This window comes from Eubalaena glacialis, chromosome 9, assembly GCF_028564815.1.
Source record: "Eubalaena glacialis isolate mEubGla1 chromosome 9, mEubGla1.1.hap2.+ XY, whole genome shotgun sequence".
In the NCBI taxonomy this organism is placed as follows: domain Eukaryota; kingdom Metazoa; phylum Chordata; class Mammalia; order Artiodactyla; family Balaenidae; genus Eubalaena; species Eubalaena glacialis.
Window position 1 is genome coordinate 8,771,293 of NC_083724.1, and position 16,083 is coordinate 8,787,375.

Genomic DNA, 16,083 nt, shown 5'->3' on the forward strand with positions numbered 1-16,083 from the left:
AGGGTCTAGTCCTCAACCCCACATGCTCTCACTTCCTCAGATGGGACCCAGCCGAGACCGCTCCACTCACGGCCAAAGTTAACTTCCTGAAGCCACCTCATCACGGCCAGCTTTGCTCTGAAAACTTCACTGGCTTCCCACTGTGGTCAGGACCAAATCCACCTCCTAGTTTGGGGTTCAGGGCCCTCCCATGAACTCTTTTACCCAGTTACCCCTGTGAGGCCCCTACCCCCCACTCCTCCTTGGGGGAGGGGGCATCTCCCACCAGCTGCAAACCCCACATGTGCTGCCCGAAGCAGCCACTCCAGCTGTTTCCTGCGGATGCTCTGCGGTCCAGCCAGGCCCGCCCAGGGCAGCCCCACACCTGAGCCCCATGTGCTGGACGCATGGATCCAGCTGTGCACCTCAGAGAGTGGCCACCCCAGATATATCCCCCGATGCTGGCTCATTGGAATTCTTTATTAGCTAGAATATTTTAAAATGTTTTTTAAAAATTGGTTTCATTTTGTATGGTTATGTTTTAGGTATTTTTTTATGTTTTAAAATAACTTGAACTATACAAACACTGTAAGATGGAAAGCGAGGGTATCACCCAGTCCTATTCTCTGTTGACAGTCTAGGGTTTAATCTTCCAGATTTTTCTTCCGTGTACTTTGTTTTCTTTCCCTCTCTCCCTTCCTTCCTTTTCTCCTTCCCTACTTCTCTCCTGCCTTCCTCCCTCCCTCCCTTCCCCTCTCCCTTTTTTTCTTTCTTTAGAGTGTAACCGGGAAAAAAATCCTGAAACTTTAATATCCCAGCATTGGTGGAAAATCCATAGGTCATGCGCAAATGAAATAATTAAAACAGGTACTTAAAATATTTTTTGTTCAGTTTGTAAGATTTTTAAGGTTTTTTTATTGTGGAATAAAAGCACATGAGATTTACCACTTACCCATTTTTAAGTGTACAGTTTAGTAGTAGTAAGTTTTTTTACACTGTTGTGAAACAGATCCCCAGAAATTTTTCATCTTGCCTATCTGAAATTCTCCCTTTCCCCTCAGCACCTGGTAACTATCATTCTACTTTCTGTTTCTATGAATTTGACTGCTTTAGATACTTTGTATAAGTAGAATCATACAATATTTGTCTTTTTGTGACTGGCTTATTTCCCTTAGCATCATGTCCTCAAGGTACATCTATAGATGCTTGTTATATTTAAAAAAAAAAAAAAAAAGCATGGCGAAGCCTTTAAGTAAGAAGTGAAAGTCCTACCCCCACCCAGGCGATCCTGTGCGCACAGCTGCTCTCTCAGTTCTGCTGTAGTTCGTCAACTTTAAGATACCATTGATTTGATTATAAGACAAAACGATTTCAGAGATTTTTGTTTTGTTTTAGAAATTTATTTATTTGTTTGTTTTTATTTTTGGCCGTGTTGGGTCTTCATTGTGGTGCACGGGCTTCTCATTGTCGTGGCTTCTCTTGTTGCGGAGCACGGGCTCTAGGCGCGCGGGCTTCAGTAGTTGTGGCACACGGGCTCAGTAGCTGTGGCCACGGGCTTAGTTGCTCTGCGGCATGTGGGATGTTCCCGGACCAGGGCTTGAACCCTTGTCCCCTGCATTGGCAGGTGGATTCTTAACCACTGCGCCCGATTTCAGAGATGTTAAAATGCAAAAAAAAATAAAAAATAAAAATAAATTCTAGGGTTAGATTTTACACACACACGCACATACACATCCGCATGTTTAGAATTGTTTTCATGAAGGTGGGATAAGATCAGTGCTGTTGGGCCTTTTGCCTCTTTCTCTTGCCCCACCAGCTACACAGACCTCCAGCTTCCTTTCTCTAGCTGACTCTAGGGCAGTTGCCGTCTCCCCAGCGTCACTGTCTGTGCCACTGTCCCTCCCATCAGTCAGTCTCCACTGGCACTAGAGAACATCCTGTACACGTTTTGCGCCCACTTGTGTGATTCCTAAGAATAGAAAGACACATTTGAAAGTTTGATTGACATCATCAATTTGCTTTCCCCATCATCAATTTGCCAGTTCACACAACCACCTACAGCTTTCGAGAGGGCCTTTCAAACAATTTCTAAGGCAGACTCTCTGACCCACTACTCACCTCTCCCACAAATGGCGAAACTAAAATCCCAATGAATAAGAACCTTGTCTGATGTCACAGGTCGCAGTGCTGGGATTAGGCCCAGGCCTCCTGGTGTCCAGGCTGCTGTTGTTGCTAAGAAACCACCCATCTAAGGTGGTCTCACCCTTCTGATAGTCTCATCCTCTTGCTTAAACACCTTCCATGGCTCTTTTGTGGAAGAGCCTGCAAGACAAATTCCAAATTCAACCCCCTCCATCTGGGGCTGCTGCCTTCAAGGTTGTGATGGGGTCTAGTGGTCAAGTGCCTGAGTTCTGAAGCTGCATGGTCCTAGGCTCTCATCTCTGTTCTGCTACATCATTGGGCACCTATTGCTGTGTCCCAGTCTCATGCAAAATGCTGGGTAAATACATCACTCTCTACCTGGGAACCCCAGGCAAGCTCTTTTACAACTGTGACCCTCACTTTCCTTCTCTGTATTTAAGGATTGACAGACATGGTCTGAGTCCAGTGCTCTGCCAGGCACCTGGTGCCCACTGAGTCTCATTAATGGGAGCCGTTCTTTTTTATCAGGATTGTCAGTCCCCCATCTGGGTGCCCTCAGCATTCTGAATGACCCACATCCTCACACGGTCTCACTGGGAGCTGCCTGGCAGCTGCATGGGAGCAGGGCTGGGTTTTTTTATAATCTACACAGCCACCGCCTCGGAGATGGGTATGTGGGTGGTCTTTGGAGTCCCGGGAAGTTACCGTCCCAGAGGAGCTCTTGGGTCCCTTCCAACAGAGGAGGAGGAGATCCAGGTGGGTCTTGGCCCAGGGGCCTCTGGACAGGATCCGAGGAGGGGCTGGGGAACTTTGTCCAGCCAGCAAATCCCCCAGAATCCATGCCTCGGTGCCCTCCATCCCTGGTTCTGGCTTCTCTCTGCCACCAATTTGCTGTAGGATTTTGTGCAAAGAGCCTCTCCTCTCTGGGCATGTTTCCCCAGCTGTCGTACAGGAAGCCTGGTCCCGTCCCCCTGGAGTGATGCGGGCACAGTGCGGGTAACGAAGGAATGAAAAACCCTGGGGAAGCTGTAAAGTACCCTATGCGTGTGCAGGCACAGCCACCTGCAGGTGCACGGGCGAGGGCGCCCGGCCTGGCTTCCCAGCAGGGCTCCGCTCTGGTCCAGTGCCCCCTCCCTTCCCGGTCCGCTCTCCCTCCCTCTGTCCCTCCCTCCCTGCCATCAAGGAGCGCTGGCTCCCGGCATGCCGTGCGCTGCTGACAGCCTTATAAATAGTCGCCTTTGCGGGCGGGCGGCCGGCGAGGACGGGCAGGGCACGCACTGTCCCCGGTGCCCACCCGCACCCCTCCCTCAGGTCAGTGTGTGCCCGTGTGTGTGTGCCTGTGCACGTGTGTGGGGTGCCCCTGCGGGGAGTGGGGAAGCCGCACGCACCTGGCGGGTGCGTGTTTGTGTGTGTCAGGGTATCCTCGGGGTTTGTGTGGCTGTGTGTTTGTATCCATGGTTGTGATCTGTATGCATCTGCTTGCCTGTATTCCCCAGGCTCTGCTCTGGGTATTTGTGCCACACTGTGTGTGCCATTGCGGATGTGTGTGTGTGTGTATGTTGCTCTCCCTCCCAGCCTCCGCGACAGTCACCCCTTTGTCCTGCCGGCACTCTTGGGGCTCCAGGTCCCTGCCCTTGGCACGTCCCAGCTGGGGACTGGGAGGGTGAGCTGTGGCTGGACTCCCTGCCCCGAGGACCTGGGCAGGGGCAACCTAGGTGATGGGAGGAGCTACCCTGTCATGTCATTTTGAGTGCTGGGGGGACGGGAAGCCCCCTGGATGTTTGGCCCCCTGCCCCAGCCTCCTGAAAGGCAGGGGCCCTGTGGGAGCCCTGGGACAGCCCATGGGGCCTTTCCTGAGTGCTGCTCAGTTACCTACCTAGGACTCTCCAGCAGCAGCAGGACTGGGCCTGAGGGTACAAGCCCAGAGAGGGTACACCAGCTGCCCAAGGTCACACAGCTGAGTGATAGAGTTGGGATTTGAACCCTAGCCAGTTGCCAACCACTGGAAATGCTGCTCTTGGTCAGAAGCTGGGAGACCTGGGTCTTGCCCTGGCCTTACCTTGTGATTGAGATGAAGTCGCTGTCCCATTGGGCCTCAGCTCCCCAGGCCCCTCAGCAGACCACCCAGTCATATTAGGAGTTGCCGTGGCCCTGATTTGGGGGCCATATAAGGCCTGGGTGCGGAGCCCGTAACCCAACTCTGTCCTGGACCCCTGGCTTCTGTGAGGACTCCTCACAACCCAAGTTATTTTGGACCAAGAAATGGCAGGTGCCAGCAGGACAGAGGGGCTTAGGTTACCAGGAGCGGGCAGGGCAGGGTGGGGTCGGGAACACTCCTCAGGGTGTCGCTGCAGGCTGTCCCTGGCCTGGGGACCCTCTCCCTCCCCCACCAGCTGCAGAGGGGCACTGGCAGCTCCTACTCTTCCTTAAGCACACTCAGCAGGAAAGAGGTTATAACTCATACCCCATGAGCAGCGGGACGGTCAGCAAAGCTGCTAAAGGACCTAGTGGGTGCCAGGCCCAGGGCAGCAGAAAACGTAGCCCCAAGTGTGACCCCAGCCAGGCCCTGGAGCAAGTCTCTCCTCCTCTCCAAGCCTCACTTCCCTCCCAAGGTGACTGTGAGGATGGAGTGAGGCTCCCAGCGCTGTGTTCAGCCGGGGCCAGGCCCAGTGTGGTGGACACAGGCCTGCAGTATACAACAGAGAGGCCCAGTACGGTGTGGTGTGTGTGATGCTGGGCGACGGTCACCTGCCAGTGTGAGAGTGGAGAGCAGAGTCCAGGAAGGCTTCCTGAAGGAGGTGACACCTGAACTGAGTCCTAAGCAGTAGCACCTTGGGGAAGGGCATCCAGGTGTTGGGTGCAATATTAGCCAGGCCCTGGAGTGGGACACGGTCGTGGTGGGTGAGGGAGATCGAAGCAGTTCAAGCAGTGGCTGATAAGGCTGCAGAAGGTGCTGGGGGCCAGCTCGTTGGGCCCGGTCAGCTACGTTAGGGTTTATTTTGGGGACTGAGGGGGCCATACATGGAAGGGTTTTAAGCAGGTAAAGACGTGGTTTGAGATGCTTGTCAGAGAAAACCCTGCAGATTGCCTGGTGGGGTATGGAGGTGAGGAGGCCCACGGGAGGCTGGAGCAGTGGCCAGGTCCCCTGCTTGGAACAAGGCAGTGGCGGTGAGGACGCAGACTGGAGGGAAGTTCAGGAGCGGAGGGCTGGGACTTGCGTGTGTGGGGTGGATGTGCGTGGGGAGAAGGGCGTTCGCTCTGACTGCAGCCTCTGGCTGGGTGATAGGGCACAATGCTGGGGACATGGGAGGGACTGTTTAGAGGCTCGGGGTCTGCGGGGTCTCTGGGCCTGTCCAGGGGCTGTAGATGTTTGGGGCTGGGAGAGGAGGCCTGGGCTGGCTGAGCAGCGATGGGGGTCCTGGGAACCTGACGCCAAAAGTGAGAGGGTGGAGTAGGGGGCCCGGGTGGGGACGTCCCCGGCAGGAGGAATGCTGGCCAAGGGTTGAGGGTCAAAGGCCAAGGCAAGAGTGTCTCTGATGGTTGCTGGCGGCCTTGGGGAGGGCTGGTGGGTGGGGAGTAAAGAAGTGGGGGCCAAAGATGTGTTGCAGTAACTCTGAAGACACTGATGGGAAGGGAAGGTGGAGGGAGACCCCTGGGGCTGTGGATGCAGAGCGGGGGTGTCCCAGGAGGCATTGGGCTTGATTTACACACTGAGGGGAAGGCGTGGGCAGGGGCCACATCAGGGGTGGAAGTTGGGCCTGTGCAAGGGTGAGAGCCTGGGGACCCCCTCAGTTGAGGACCGTATAGGCTGTGACCACGTGAGCAGCCCGGCAAATTTCTCTCCCACCCTGGGCCTCTGTGTCCCTTTGAGCATCCTGGTCCAAACCTCATCCCAGGTGAGGACACGTGCAGCTCCCCTCCCACCCGCCTGCCTCCGGGCCTTCCTCCCGGCCCTGGGGAGCGTTGTCAAGTCGTCGGGCAGATGCAGGACCCAGGGCCTGTTTTCTGGGAATTGCAAGGGGAGCAGCTCAGTGGTTGCTTGTGTGGCTGTTTGTGCCCCTCGGTGCTGCCCCTGCTGTCTGGCTCCAGAGGGAGGATGCAGGGACAGGACAGTGGAGGCACCCAGAGGAAAGGGGACTTTGTCAAGTTCTCCCAGCCTCCTGGGCCTTCCCTGCCCCCAAGGACCCCTCCACCCTCAGAAGACGGTCAGGGCCTAGCCACACTATGTGGCTGGGCGGGAGCAGAGGCAGGAGAATCCCCCTCACCCGCCCCGCCTGTGCCCTTGTCTTGCAGAGTGCTGACTCAGCTCCCCAGACCTCGGCAGGATGGAAGGTACGGAAGCTCCTCTCTTTTCCTGCTCACAGCCTGGGCCTCAGTGTGCCCATCTGTTTAAGGGGTGGGCTTTTGGGAGACATTTGGGGAGGTTTGGACGTGGCTCTAGGGCTGCTAGAAGGGGCCTATCTGGGGGCCTCCAGCATTCTCCTCAGGCCTCTCGCGGGATATACCAGCTCCAGGATTACTTTTAGAAGGGAAGAGGCCTCCTTGAGGCTCCTAAGGGCCCCACAGCTCACCTCCTACACTGGTATTTATAGAGCTGAATCTCTGGCTCTTTCTGGAGAGGGAGGCGGCACTGGTGAGGGACGGCCTGCCCTGTGGAGAGGCCCCAAGAGTGCAAATGCCAAGGCAAACAATGACACATTCCTGCCCCTCTCCCGGACCAGCAGGGGTGGGTCTTGAGGATGTCTTGGGCCCTCCTGGCTCCTACAGGCTGGGACCTGGAGGGAGACGTGGGCCAAGAGCCCGGCTGGCCCGCCTCCTGGCAGCACCACCCATCCCTCCCTGGCGCTGAGCCTCGGCCTGGGCGGCTCTTAAAGGAACCCAGCTGTCCTGGCTGCTGCTGCGGCCTGAGGCCGGCGGTCATCCTTCCACCCCCGGGCCTCTGAACATCCGCTGCCACTGGGCTGTGGCCTCCCCCCACGGCCAGGCTTGTGCCCATCACACGGCAGCAGACGATGGGGACCCACAGAACTTGTTCTTCGGCAGCTCCTCTAGACCTCCAGCCCCGTGGCTGGGAGGACCCTGGGGAACTGCCGAGCTCACCTCCCCACTGGGGCAGGGACTTCTTTCCTAAGTGCACACAGCGAGCTCCTACTTCCCTGAGAAGTGGGGAAGGCCTGGCAGCCTGGGAAGAGGCCCCGGCCCCAGTCCTAGCTCTGGCATCCCTGGAGCAGGCCCCTGCCTCTAGGCCTAGGTTCCCCTCTCTCTGGTGGGGCTACGGTCTTGCTGAGCTCTGAGATAGAGGTTGAAACGTAAGCTCCCTCCCTCTCCGGGCAAGGGTTCCACGTGCCCACCAGAGCCCTCTTCCCCGGCAACCGTCTCCAGGGCAACGTCTGTTGTGGTTGCCAACTCCACACTGGTACCGCCCAGGGAAGGCAGGCGGCAGGCTGGCCCAGGGCCTGGGAGGGGAAGGGTAGGGGACACGGCGGAGCAGGACCATGCGGGCCTGCTGCTCGGCACCAGACGCCCGCAGCGTGGAAGACGCTAACGCCCGAGGTGACCGGGCGTCTCGGTCCAGCTGCCCACAGGGAGGGGCCGCGAGGGTTGGCGTCTGAGCCCCTGAGGGGCACCCTCACAGCGTGTGCTGAGCCCGTAGCCTTCAGGCCTCTGCCTCTCTGCCTGGAACACCCTCTTCTCCCTGGCCTGTCCCAGTCTCTGAGTTTTCCTCGCCCCATTATCCCTCACTCTGGGCCGACTCATCTGCCTCTCTGACGGGACCATGAGCTGTGTGTGTGCAACTGCCAGGGGCCCAGCACAGGCCTGGGATCCCAGAGGTACCTCTGGTTCTCTGTCCAGTGACTCACTGAGCTCTACTTCCCTTTTCTCTCCCACAGAGAAGCTGAAGAAAACCAAGATCATCTTTGTGGTGGGTGAGTCCAAGGCAGGCGGGTGAGGCAGCAGGCAGGGCGGGGCTGTGCAGGGCTTGGTGGGAGCCTGGGCCTGGGGCTGCACCCTGGGCTCTGCCCGCGCTTCACTGGGTGACCCGGGCAGACCCTGTCCCTGCAGGGGTCCCATTTCTCGGGGCTTCTGAATGGGCGGGCGCTTGCAGGCGGGCCTGGCTCGGGGAAGGGCACCCAGTGTGAGAAGATTGTCCAGAAGTACGGCTACACCCACCTCTCCACCGGGGACCTCCTGCGGGCTGAGGTCAGCTCAGGCTCAGCCAGGGGCAAGATGCTGTCGGAAATCATGGAGAAGGGGCAACTGGTGCCACTGGTGAGTGGGCCCCGGCAGGGTGAGGGTTGGGGGTGATGGTGGCCCTGAGTGGACACCAGCCAGTAAAGCCCATGACACACTAGCAAGGCTGGCCATGACCTTCCCTGTTTCTGAACCCTCCTGAGGGTCCCCACTGCCCTTGGCAGAAAGCTCCTTCTGGAAGCTCCCAAGAGCCTCCAGGACCTGCCCTGCCAACCCTTCCAGACTCCCACCACCCTGGCCTTTCTGTCCCCTCACACTGGTCACACTCTTTCCTGCCTGGAATGTTCTTTCCTTCTCATCTTTCATACCTTGCTGACTCCTCAGACTTAGGCTAAGACCCCCCCTCCCGCCAACTTTATACTCCAGTAGCCTCCCTTCTTTGCCCGTATAACCCATGTCATGCTTGGAAACTATAAATCAACTGTGTAATTGTCTGTCCCCTCAGCAGACTGTGAGTTTGCGGAGGGCAGGGAAGGTCTGCTTTGTTCACAGCTGTGTCCTCAGGGCCCAGACAGGAGGCTGGGAGGAGGGGCTCAGTCATATTATTGAGTGAATGAAGAAATGAATGAACAAATGAATGAATGATTCAATCAATCAATCAAGTCGTCACAGTTCACAGAAGGCTTCCTGGAGAGGGAGGCTTGTTTGGGAAATGTGTGTTAGGGCAGAAGGCGTTTCAGGCTGTGGGGCCGCGTGCAGAGGCCCAAGGAGGGGGTGGAGAATAGGGGCTCATGACTCCGCCTTCTTTTGCCACGCCTCCAGGACACAGTGTTGGACATGCTCCGAGACGCCATGGTGGCCAAGGTAGATACTTCCAAAGGCTTCCTGATCGACGGCTACCCCCGGGAGGTGCAACAGGGAGAAGAGTTTGAGCGGAGGGTAAGTGCAACCTCATGGAGCTGTGACATGGGATGGGCAGGCAAAGGCTGGGGAATTCACAAACCTGGCCGCAGGTTCCAGCTCAGCTGCTTGAGGCCTTGGGCCAGCCAGTCTGCCTCTCTGAACCTCAGTGTCCCCAACTGCAAAATGGGGACAGACAGTTCGCAGCTGCCTTGAGGGGCAGCGTGGGGATTAGAGAGAATGCATCCTTCAAAAGTGGGGCTTGGCACCCCATAAACACACGATCAGAGGGGCAGGGAACAGCATGGCTAGGGCTGGAAGGGTCACGCTGGTGTGGAGAGAACAGAATCTGTGGGGCAGGGCAACCGGCAGTGATGTGGGTGGGGACCTTCAGGCCGGGCTGAGGCCTCGAATGCCACAGAGGGTCATCTAGTCTCCTTCCAGGCGCCACGGGGAGTCTGGCTGGAAAGAGTGAGCCTTGAGGATGAGGGCTCTGGGCTGCCTGGCATGGGTGTCCCCCAGGAAGACTTTCCACAGTGGGGGAGCACCTCACCCAAACACACACATGTGCAGGCACATGTGCCCACAGGCATACAAGCACACGTACATGTGCACACAGGTACAGACACTTACACATGCACAAGGCCAGAGGCACATGCACACATGTACACAGGCATGTAATGTACACACACGCACACTCATGCAGCGTGTGTGCATGGATGCAGTACATACAGATACAGGGATGCACAGAGATGCACACATATGTGCACACACAGTTGCACACACATACACCAATACCTCTGATGTCACAGGCCATATGGGGGAAACAGATGAAACTGCAAGTGCCTAGGAGGAGAGAGAGGTCTGCTGACCTCTAAGGGTGGGTGCGGGCTCAGGGAGGGCTTCTCGGCAGCGGGAATGCCTGCGGGGAGGACCGGGCATCTTAGGGGGCTGGGGCAGGACAGACCTCCATCCCCATTGCCTGTCTCTGTGAGGCTGGGCCATCTTTGGGCTTCCATAGCTTTGAACCTCATCCAGAGGGAGGATATTATATTCCATGACCTCGAAATGGCTGCAAGACCTCAAGAAAGTGTCTGTCCTGGTCTGGGCCTCAGTTTCCCTATCTATGCAATGGGGATTGGCTGGGTTTCCTTCAGACTAGGAGGCCATGGACCCTGAGGTCAGACGCCAGGCAGCCCTGAGGCATGTCCTGATGTACCAGATGCATGATGTCACCTCAGGCCCTCAGGCTCACATCTAGAAAATGTGGTTAATGAAAGTTAACCCATCCCTCCTGGGGTTGTTGTGAGTGCTACTGTGCGGGCTGGGCACCTGGTCTTCTTAGCTCTGGACACCAGGGGGCGCCTGGGCCTCACCGAAGGAGGACTGGTCGGCCTTCTGGCCCTTCCAAATCTTCCCCGCGGATGAAATGCTTATTGCAATGACAGTGACATTGTTCAGAACCCCCAGAGCTCAGCAGGCCCTCGCCCCTTCACTCAGCCCTCCTTATTCCTTTGTCAAGTTCATATCCAGCCTTGCAGGTATAAGACGCACCTACCTGCCCTCGGGGGCTCCAGGCCTGGCTGGGAGAGGGACCTTAAGTAAATAACCAGAGGCCCTCCTGAGACAAGCTCGAGGCAGAAGTAAAGGGGACTGGAAGAGCATGTCCCAGAGAGCTGGGATGGTGGGGGGTGGGGGGGGTGGGCATCTGCAAAGACTGTCCTAGAGGAATGAGATTTTAGCTCAAATCTGAAGGCGAGCACTTGGTATTGAGGGAAAGCGTTCCTGGTCAAGGTTCCCGGCATGAGCAAAGGCCTGGCAAGGGAGGAGGTGGATGAGAGCCCAGACCACTGACAGTCCGTGTGGCTGAAGCCAGGAGAGCAAAGGACTGAGAAGCACGAGATGAGGAGGGTGGGAAGGGTAGGTCAGGTAAGGAGTTAGGACTTTCTCCTGAGGGCACTGGGGAGCCATGGAAGAGGTTTGAGCAGGGGAGGGGCAGGGCAGATTGGTTTTAGGAAGGTCCCTCAGGCTGCCTTGCAGGAAGGGCTTGAGGGTCCGAGTGGGTCTCAGTGGGGACTCAGAAGTGGGAAGATGGGGAGGAGATGGCTCCAGGGGGCAGGAATGAAGCCCTTGTAAATAGTGCCCTGCCCGCAGATCGGACATCCCACGCTGCTGCTGTACGTGGACGCAGGCCCCGAGACCATGACCAAGCGGCTCCTGAAGCGTGGAGAGACCAGCGGACGTGTGGACGACAATGAAGAGACCATCAAGAAGCGCCTGGAGACCTACTACAAGGCCACAGAGCCCGTGATCGCTTTCTACGAGAAACGCGGCATCATTCGCAAGGTGCGGGCCCGAGGGGGCCCTAGGAAACCTGGGTCTTTGCCTGGCTTGGCCTCAAATTGCTGTGACCTTGGGCCAGCTCTCCTGTCTGGGCCTTGGTTTCCCCACTGGTTGGATGAGGGGCTGCTGTCCACTGTGGCTGGGCTCGGGGAGCCTGGCCTGGCTTCCGGGAGAGGTCAGCCCCCTGCCTCGGTGGGGCCCACCTAGCCTTCCCCGGCATCCTGCCCTCATGGCCCATCTCCCCACAGGTCAATGCCGAAGGCTCCGTGGACAGTGTCTTCTCCCAGGTCTGCACCCACCTGGACACCCTCAAGTAGCAAAGCTGGAGCCCCTTCCCCAGCTCAGAGCCCGGCCCCACCCTCGTCCTGACTCAAGGCCTTCCCAGCCTGAGCTCAGCGCTTCCACCCTGCCCGGCTGCAGCACAGGCAGAGGAAGCCACTTTATCCTGTTTTCATGGACAGCCGAGCACTAAATGAATTTCCAAGGACATTCAGTTTTACTCCTTTTTCTTTGATTCCATCAGGGATGATTCACATGGCGTGGCCACCCCAGCCTTGAGTCCCCAGCCCCTCCCCTTCCCGTTCCTCTTCGGGCCCCTCAGCCCACCTCAGCCGGCGCCCCTCTCCTAGCTCCGCTGGAAGACGCAGGGCCCTTCCTCACACATGGCGTGCTGGGCCTGGGCTGTGCCAGGCCTGGGGACACTGGGTGACTGAGGAGTGGTCCTGGCTCTCGGGGACTCGTGGTCAGGCAGAGCTGGGCCCTGGCCTGGGTTCCTCTGCATCCTTGTCGTGTGGCCTTGGTCCTGAGCCCCTTAGCTCTCCGAGCGTGTTTTCTGTCCCGAACCCCTGCTGGGGACTGGGCTGGAGCAGGCAGCGTGGTCATGGGCTGTGGGAGGGCTTCCTGGGCAGTGGGGGCAGCACACATCAGCCGGCCGAGTGGGCAGCGAATTGGCCTCCTTGGTGCAAGAAGCTCTGAGGGTCCGGAAAGGGCATCGGGATTGAATGGGGGGTCATGGTCAGAGGTGCCTCCCTGATGAGGTGAGACCTGAAGGATATCCCACCATGTAGTCCTGGACAGGTCACAGCCTGCCCTTCCTGAGCCCATTTCCAAATCTGAATTAGGATCAGTTCCCCCTCCCCCAACCCTCCTTCAAGGTTAGGATGAGAACACACTGAGCAAGGGGTGTGGGTGGTCAGTTACCGTGGCCTGTGGGACCGGAGACCAGAGCAGCCTCAGGGAGGTGCAGGGCTGGGTTGCTCTGGGGCTGCCCCGGAATCCCCTGGGGAGAAGCATCTTCCCTCTTCTGTTCTCTTTCACTCTTTGACCTCAGCACGGAGAGAGTCTCCATTGGTGCTCACGTGTCCCTAACACCTGTCCCAAGCCCAGCTGGCTCCCTTTAAAGCCAAGAGAGCCTTCAGCAGGGCATCCCCAGCTGGAACGAAATCCTGTGCGGGGCTGATGGTGCCCCTGTGTGTCCTCTTCTACCTACAGCAAGTGCGGCTGGTTTTCCATTTACAGTAGTTATTTAAACTTTCCTTTAAAATAAACGTATTTAAGTTTTAAAAGATGAGTCTATTGGAAGAAGAACACGAAATCAATAAATGATAGCACAGGGGAGATAGGTTCGAGAAGGCAGGCATCATGCGGCCCTGGGTGGGGTGTGGGCCGAAGGTCTCTGCAGCTGGTCTTTCTGTGCCCCGTGCCACCTGGGGCGCGCCGGGAAGCCCCAACTCACTCTGTGACCGCCCACCTCGGGGTCTCCAAGTCGCATCTGTCAAACTGGGCTAAAACACGCACACACGCATGCACACGCACACATGTGCACACGCACACACGTGCACACACACACACGTGCACACACACGTCCTCTGTCGAGGTTGTCTCCTGGGCCCCTTCTTCTAACCCCAAAATGTGACCTCCTACTCCATTTGCTCAGTCAGCTCTGTCCTGCGCAGGGTGGGAGGGTGGTCATTCGGTGGTACCCTGGGAAGTGGAAGGGGGTTGGTTCCCCTAGACAGCAATCAAAGAAAGCTGGGGTATTTGGTATTTGGGGGCTGTGTAGCTGCCCAAGGATGAGTGGAAAAACATGCCCCCAAGATGATAAAAAGCTAAGAGAAATCCACCTGACAAAATTGTCTTCAATATCTTCATTTTTTAAAATTACAGCTTCATTAATTCAGGTGTGTCTTCAGTTTATGAAAACCTAAGCTGACCCAAACTATTCACCATGGAATCACTTTATTTACTAAAGAAAAAAAAAACCCTTGAAAACTTGAAAAAAGCACAAAAATTTTAACAGCTCCAGTAACTACCACCACCCCATCCTTGCCACCGCGAGCCTCCCTTTGAGGGTTTCCTTAGTTCACGTTTCCGGAGCAACGGCTATGCTGGCAAAAGATGGGGTCGCGAGCCCCCAGCCTGCTGTGCTGTGGCTCCCAGAATGAGGGCAGCCGTATTCACAAAATTCCATCCCACCTACTCAGCCCAGACCAGCTCTGGGCAGCTCAGTGCACAGAGCTCAGAGGGGCCCCTGGTAGCGGGAGTTTCCTTGAACTGGAACTCTGGAGTGGGGCCTTGAGGGTACAGAAGAGTTTGCTTCACCATGAGACAGAGGGCATGGAAGGGCAGAGGGAACAGCTCTGCGGAGCCTCAAAGGTGGAGAGGACCAGTTGTGGGGAGGGCTGAGGCCTTAGAGGGACAGGAGTGCAGGTTAGAGGCAGGGCAGTAGCAAGAGCCAAGCCTGGTGGGTGATGGGCAGCCGGGCTCTCAGGGCCTTGAATGCTGACTCAAGTATCAAGTCTTTCCCTTAAGAGCAATGGGAAGCTCAGAAAGAGCTTTGTTTCTTAATGAAAAATTTCAAACAAAGTGAAAGTTGGAGGAAATAATATAATGAACACCCATATACCCATCACCAAGATTTAGTAATTGGTAACATTTTTCCATACTTCATTGTTTTACTTTCACCAAGCTATTTTAAAGTAAATTACAGATATGAGAAAATTTCACCACTGAAGTCTGACTTCAGCATGACTTTCCAATAAATAAGGACACCTTCCTACATAACCACAACTCAGAGGTCCAAGAACACTAAGTTAACAGTAACATTGTGATAGGTAATAATCAGACCACATGCAATTTTCCCCAATTGTCCCCAAAATGTATCTTTGGTCAAACCAGGATGCTATCCAGGACCACATGCTGCATTTGGTTGTGATGTCCATTAAACCTCTTTTAACCTAGAATGCCCTTCCTACTCTTTGACATTGGCCTGTGACGGGATCAGCTGTCCTGCAGAAAATTCTTCCTTCCAGATTTGTCTGTTGCTTCTTCGTGGTGGTGTTTAACTAGCTCCCCCGTCCCCTGAATTTATTGTAAACTGGAAGTTAGTTGTAGAGGCTTCGTAAATGCGAGTGAAGCCTTTGGGGCAGGAATACCTAATAGGTGAGGCTCAGAAAGGGTTTTTAAAACGGGCAGGATCGTCAGATCTGCAGCACTTCCAGCTTTAACCTGCACACGCATCTCCCTGGGGTCTTATTAAAAAGCTGATTCTGATTCAGCAAGTCTGGTTTGGGAAGGAGGCCCCAGCTGCTGGTCCGAGGCCCACACTTTGAGGAGCTCAGAGAGAAGCTGCTCTGTGGAGGCGGGAGCCCAGGGAGGGCGTGGGAGGAGGGGGCATCTCTAGGGTCAGCGTGTGCTCAGCCCCTAGTGGTGGGCTGAGAGGGCGGCATGGCATTGGATCTGAGACAGCAGAAGCTGTCACACTCTTGAGGTCTCTGGGGACACTCCAGGCTTGTCCCAAGATGTTGGAACATTCTAACCATTCAGAGGACTGGTACAGTGCCTCTGGAGCTTCAGGGTCTCAGACAGGGTGGGATCCCAGGTAGGGAGGTGTCCTCAGATGCCTCCCGTTTACTGAGCCCCTAAGTCTTGGCCTCGGGGCTCCTGAGGGCCTGGCCGGAGGCGCTGAAGTGGGAGAGGAAGGAAGCGGAAGCGGGGAGCAGAGGAGGCCAAGGCTGTCGCCTCCCAGCCGCGAGAGGGGCCTCGAGTAAACAGGAAGGCCTGGCGGCTCCACAGTGGGGGGGCTTTGGAGGGGGGTGCAGAGCCCTACTGGACATGCGCAGCAGGCGAGCACAGGGCTTCCTCTCTGGCAAGCAGACCCAGAGAGGTTGTGTGGCTTGCCCCAGGTCACACAGCGAGGCAGGGGCACAGGACTAGACCCTTGCCTGCCTCTCCTGCTTCTGCCCCCATCCTGGGGTTCTGGTGCAGGGTCTCCTGCTTCTGTTGCCCACTGTGGTTCATGGGGTGCTGGACAGTCTCTCCCCTTCTTGGGCCTCAGTTTCCCTTCCTATAAACTCAGAGTCCCTACAACTCAGAGGTTCTAGAATCCTGGCCCAGTGGAATCCTTCTGCCTCCTAGGTCGTCTTCACGGGTTCTCTAGACCTTGGGCATCGTCGGGTTTTGTCAAGAAGGTCAACATCACCCGGGAGGCGGCAGGTACCAGGACCTTTCCTCGGGGAAAGAGAGGGA

At 56.4% G+C, this 16,083-nt stretch overlaps 1 protein-coding gene across 2 annotated transcripts; it reads left to right on the top strand.

The window, feature by feature from the left end:
- Nucleotides 1-3,346: 3,346 nt before the first annotated feature.
- On the top strand, nucleotides 3,347-13,098 carry AK1 (adenylate kinase 1). Of its 2 annotated transcripts, XM_061200955.1 has the most exons (7): nucleotides 3,347-3,432; nucleotides 6,415-6,453; nucleotides 8,013-8,048; nucleotides 8,228-8,391; nucleotides 9,136-9,252; nucleotides 11,368-11,559; nucleotides 11,805-13,098. In XM_061200955.1, the coding sequence occupies exons 2-7, from the start codon at nucleotides 6,447-6,449 to the stop codon at nucleotides 11,871-11,873; spliced, it is 585 nt and encodes a 194-aa protein (XP_061056938.1). In that variant the 5' UTR covers nucleotides 3,347-3,432; nucleotides 6,415-6,446; the 3' UTR covers nucleotides 11,874-13,098. The 2 variants fall into 2 exon arrangements, with proteins under 2 accessions (XP_061056938.1, XP_061056937.1); XM_061200954.1 differs by lacking the exons at nucleotides 3,347-3,432; nucleotides 6,415-6,453 and adding an exon at nucleotides 7,603-7,674.
- The last annotated feature ends 2,985 nt before the right edge of the window (nucleotides 13,099-16,083 follow it).

Bases quoted from the DNA above. Each gene is read 5' to 3' on its own strand.
- AK1 (XM_061200954.1), top strand. From the start codon at position 7,617: ATGCGGGCCTGCTGCTCGGCACCAGACGCCCGCAGCGTGGAAGACGCT. The intron at 8,392-9,135 runs GTGAGTGGGCCC...CCACGCCTCCAG, and splicing joins AGGGGCAACTGGTGCCACTG to GACACAGTGTTGGACATGCT. The intron at 11,560-11,804 runs GTGCGGGCCCGA...ATCTCCCCACAG, and splicing joins AACGCGGCATCATTCGCAAG to GTCAATGCCGAAGGCTCCGT.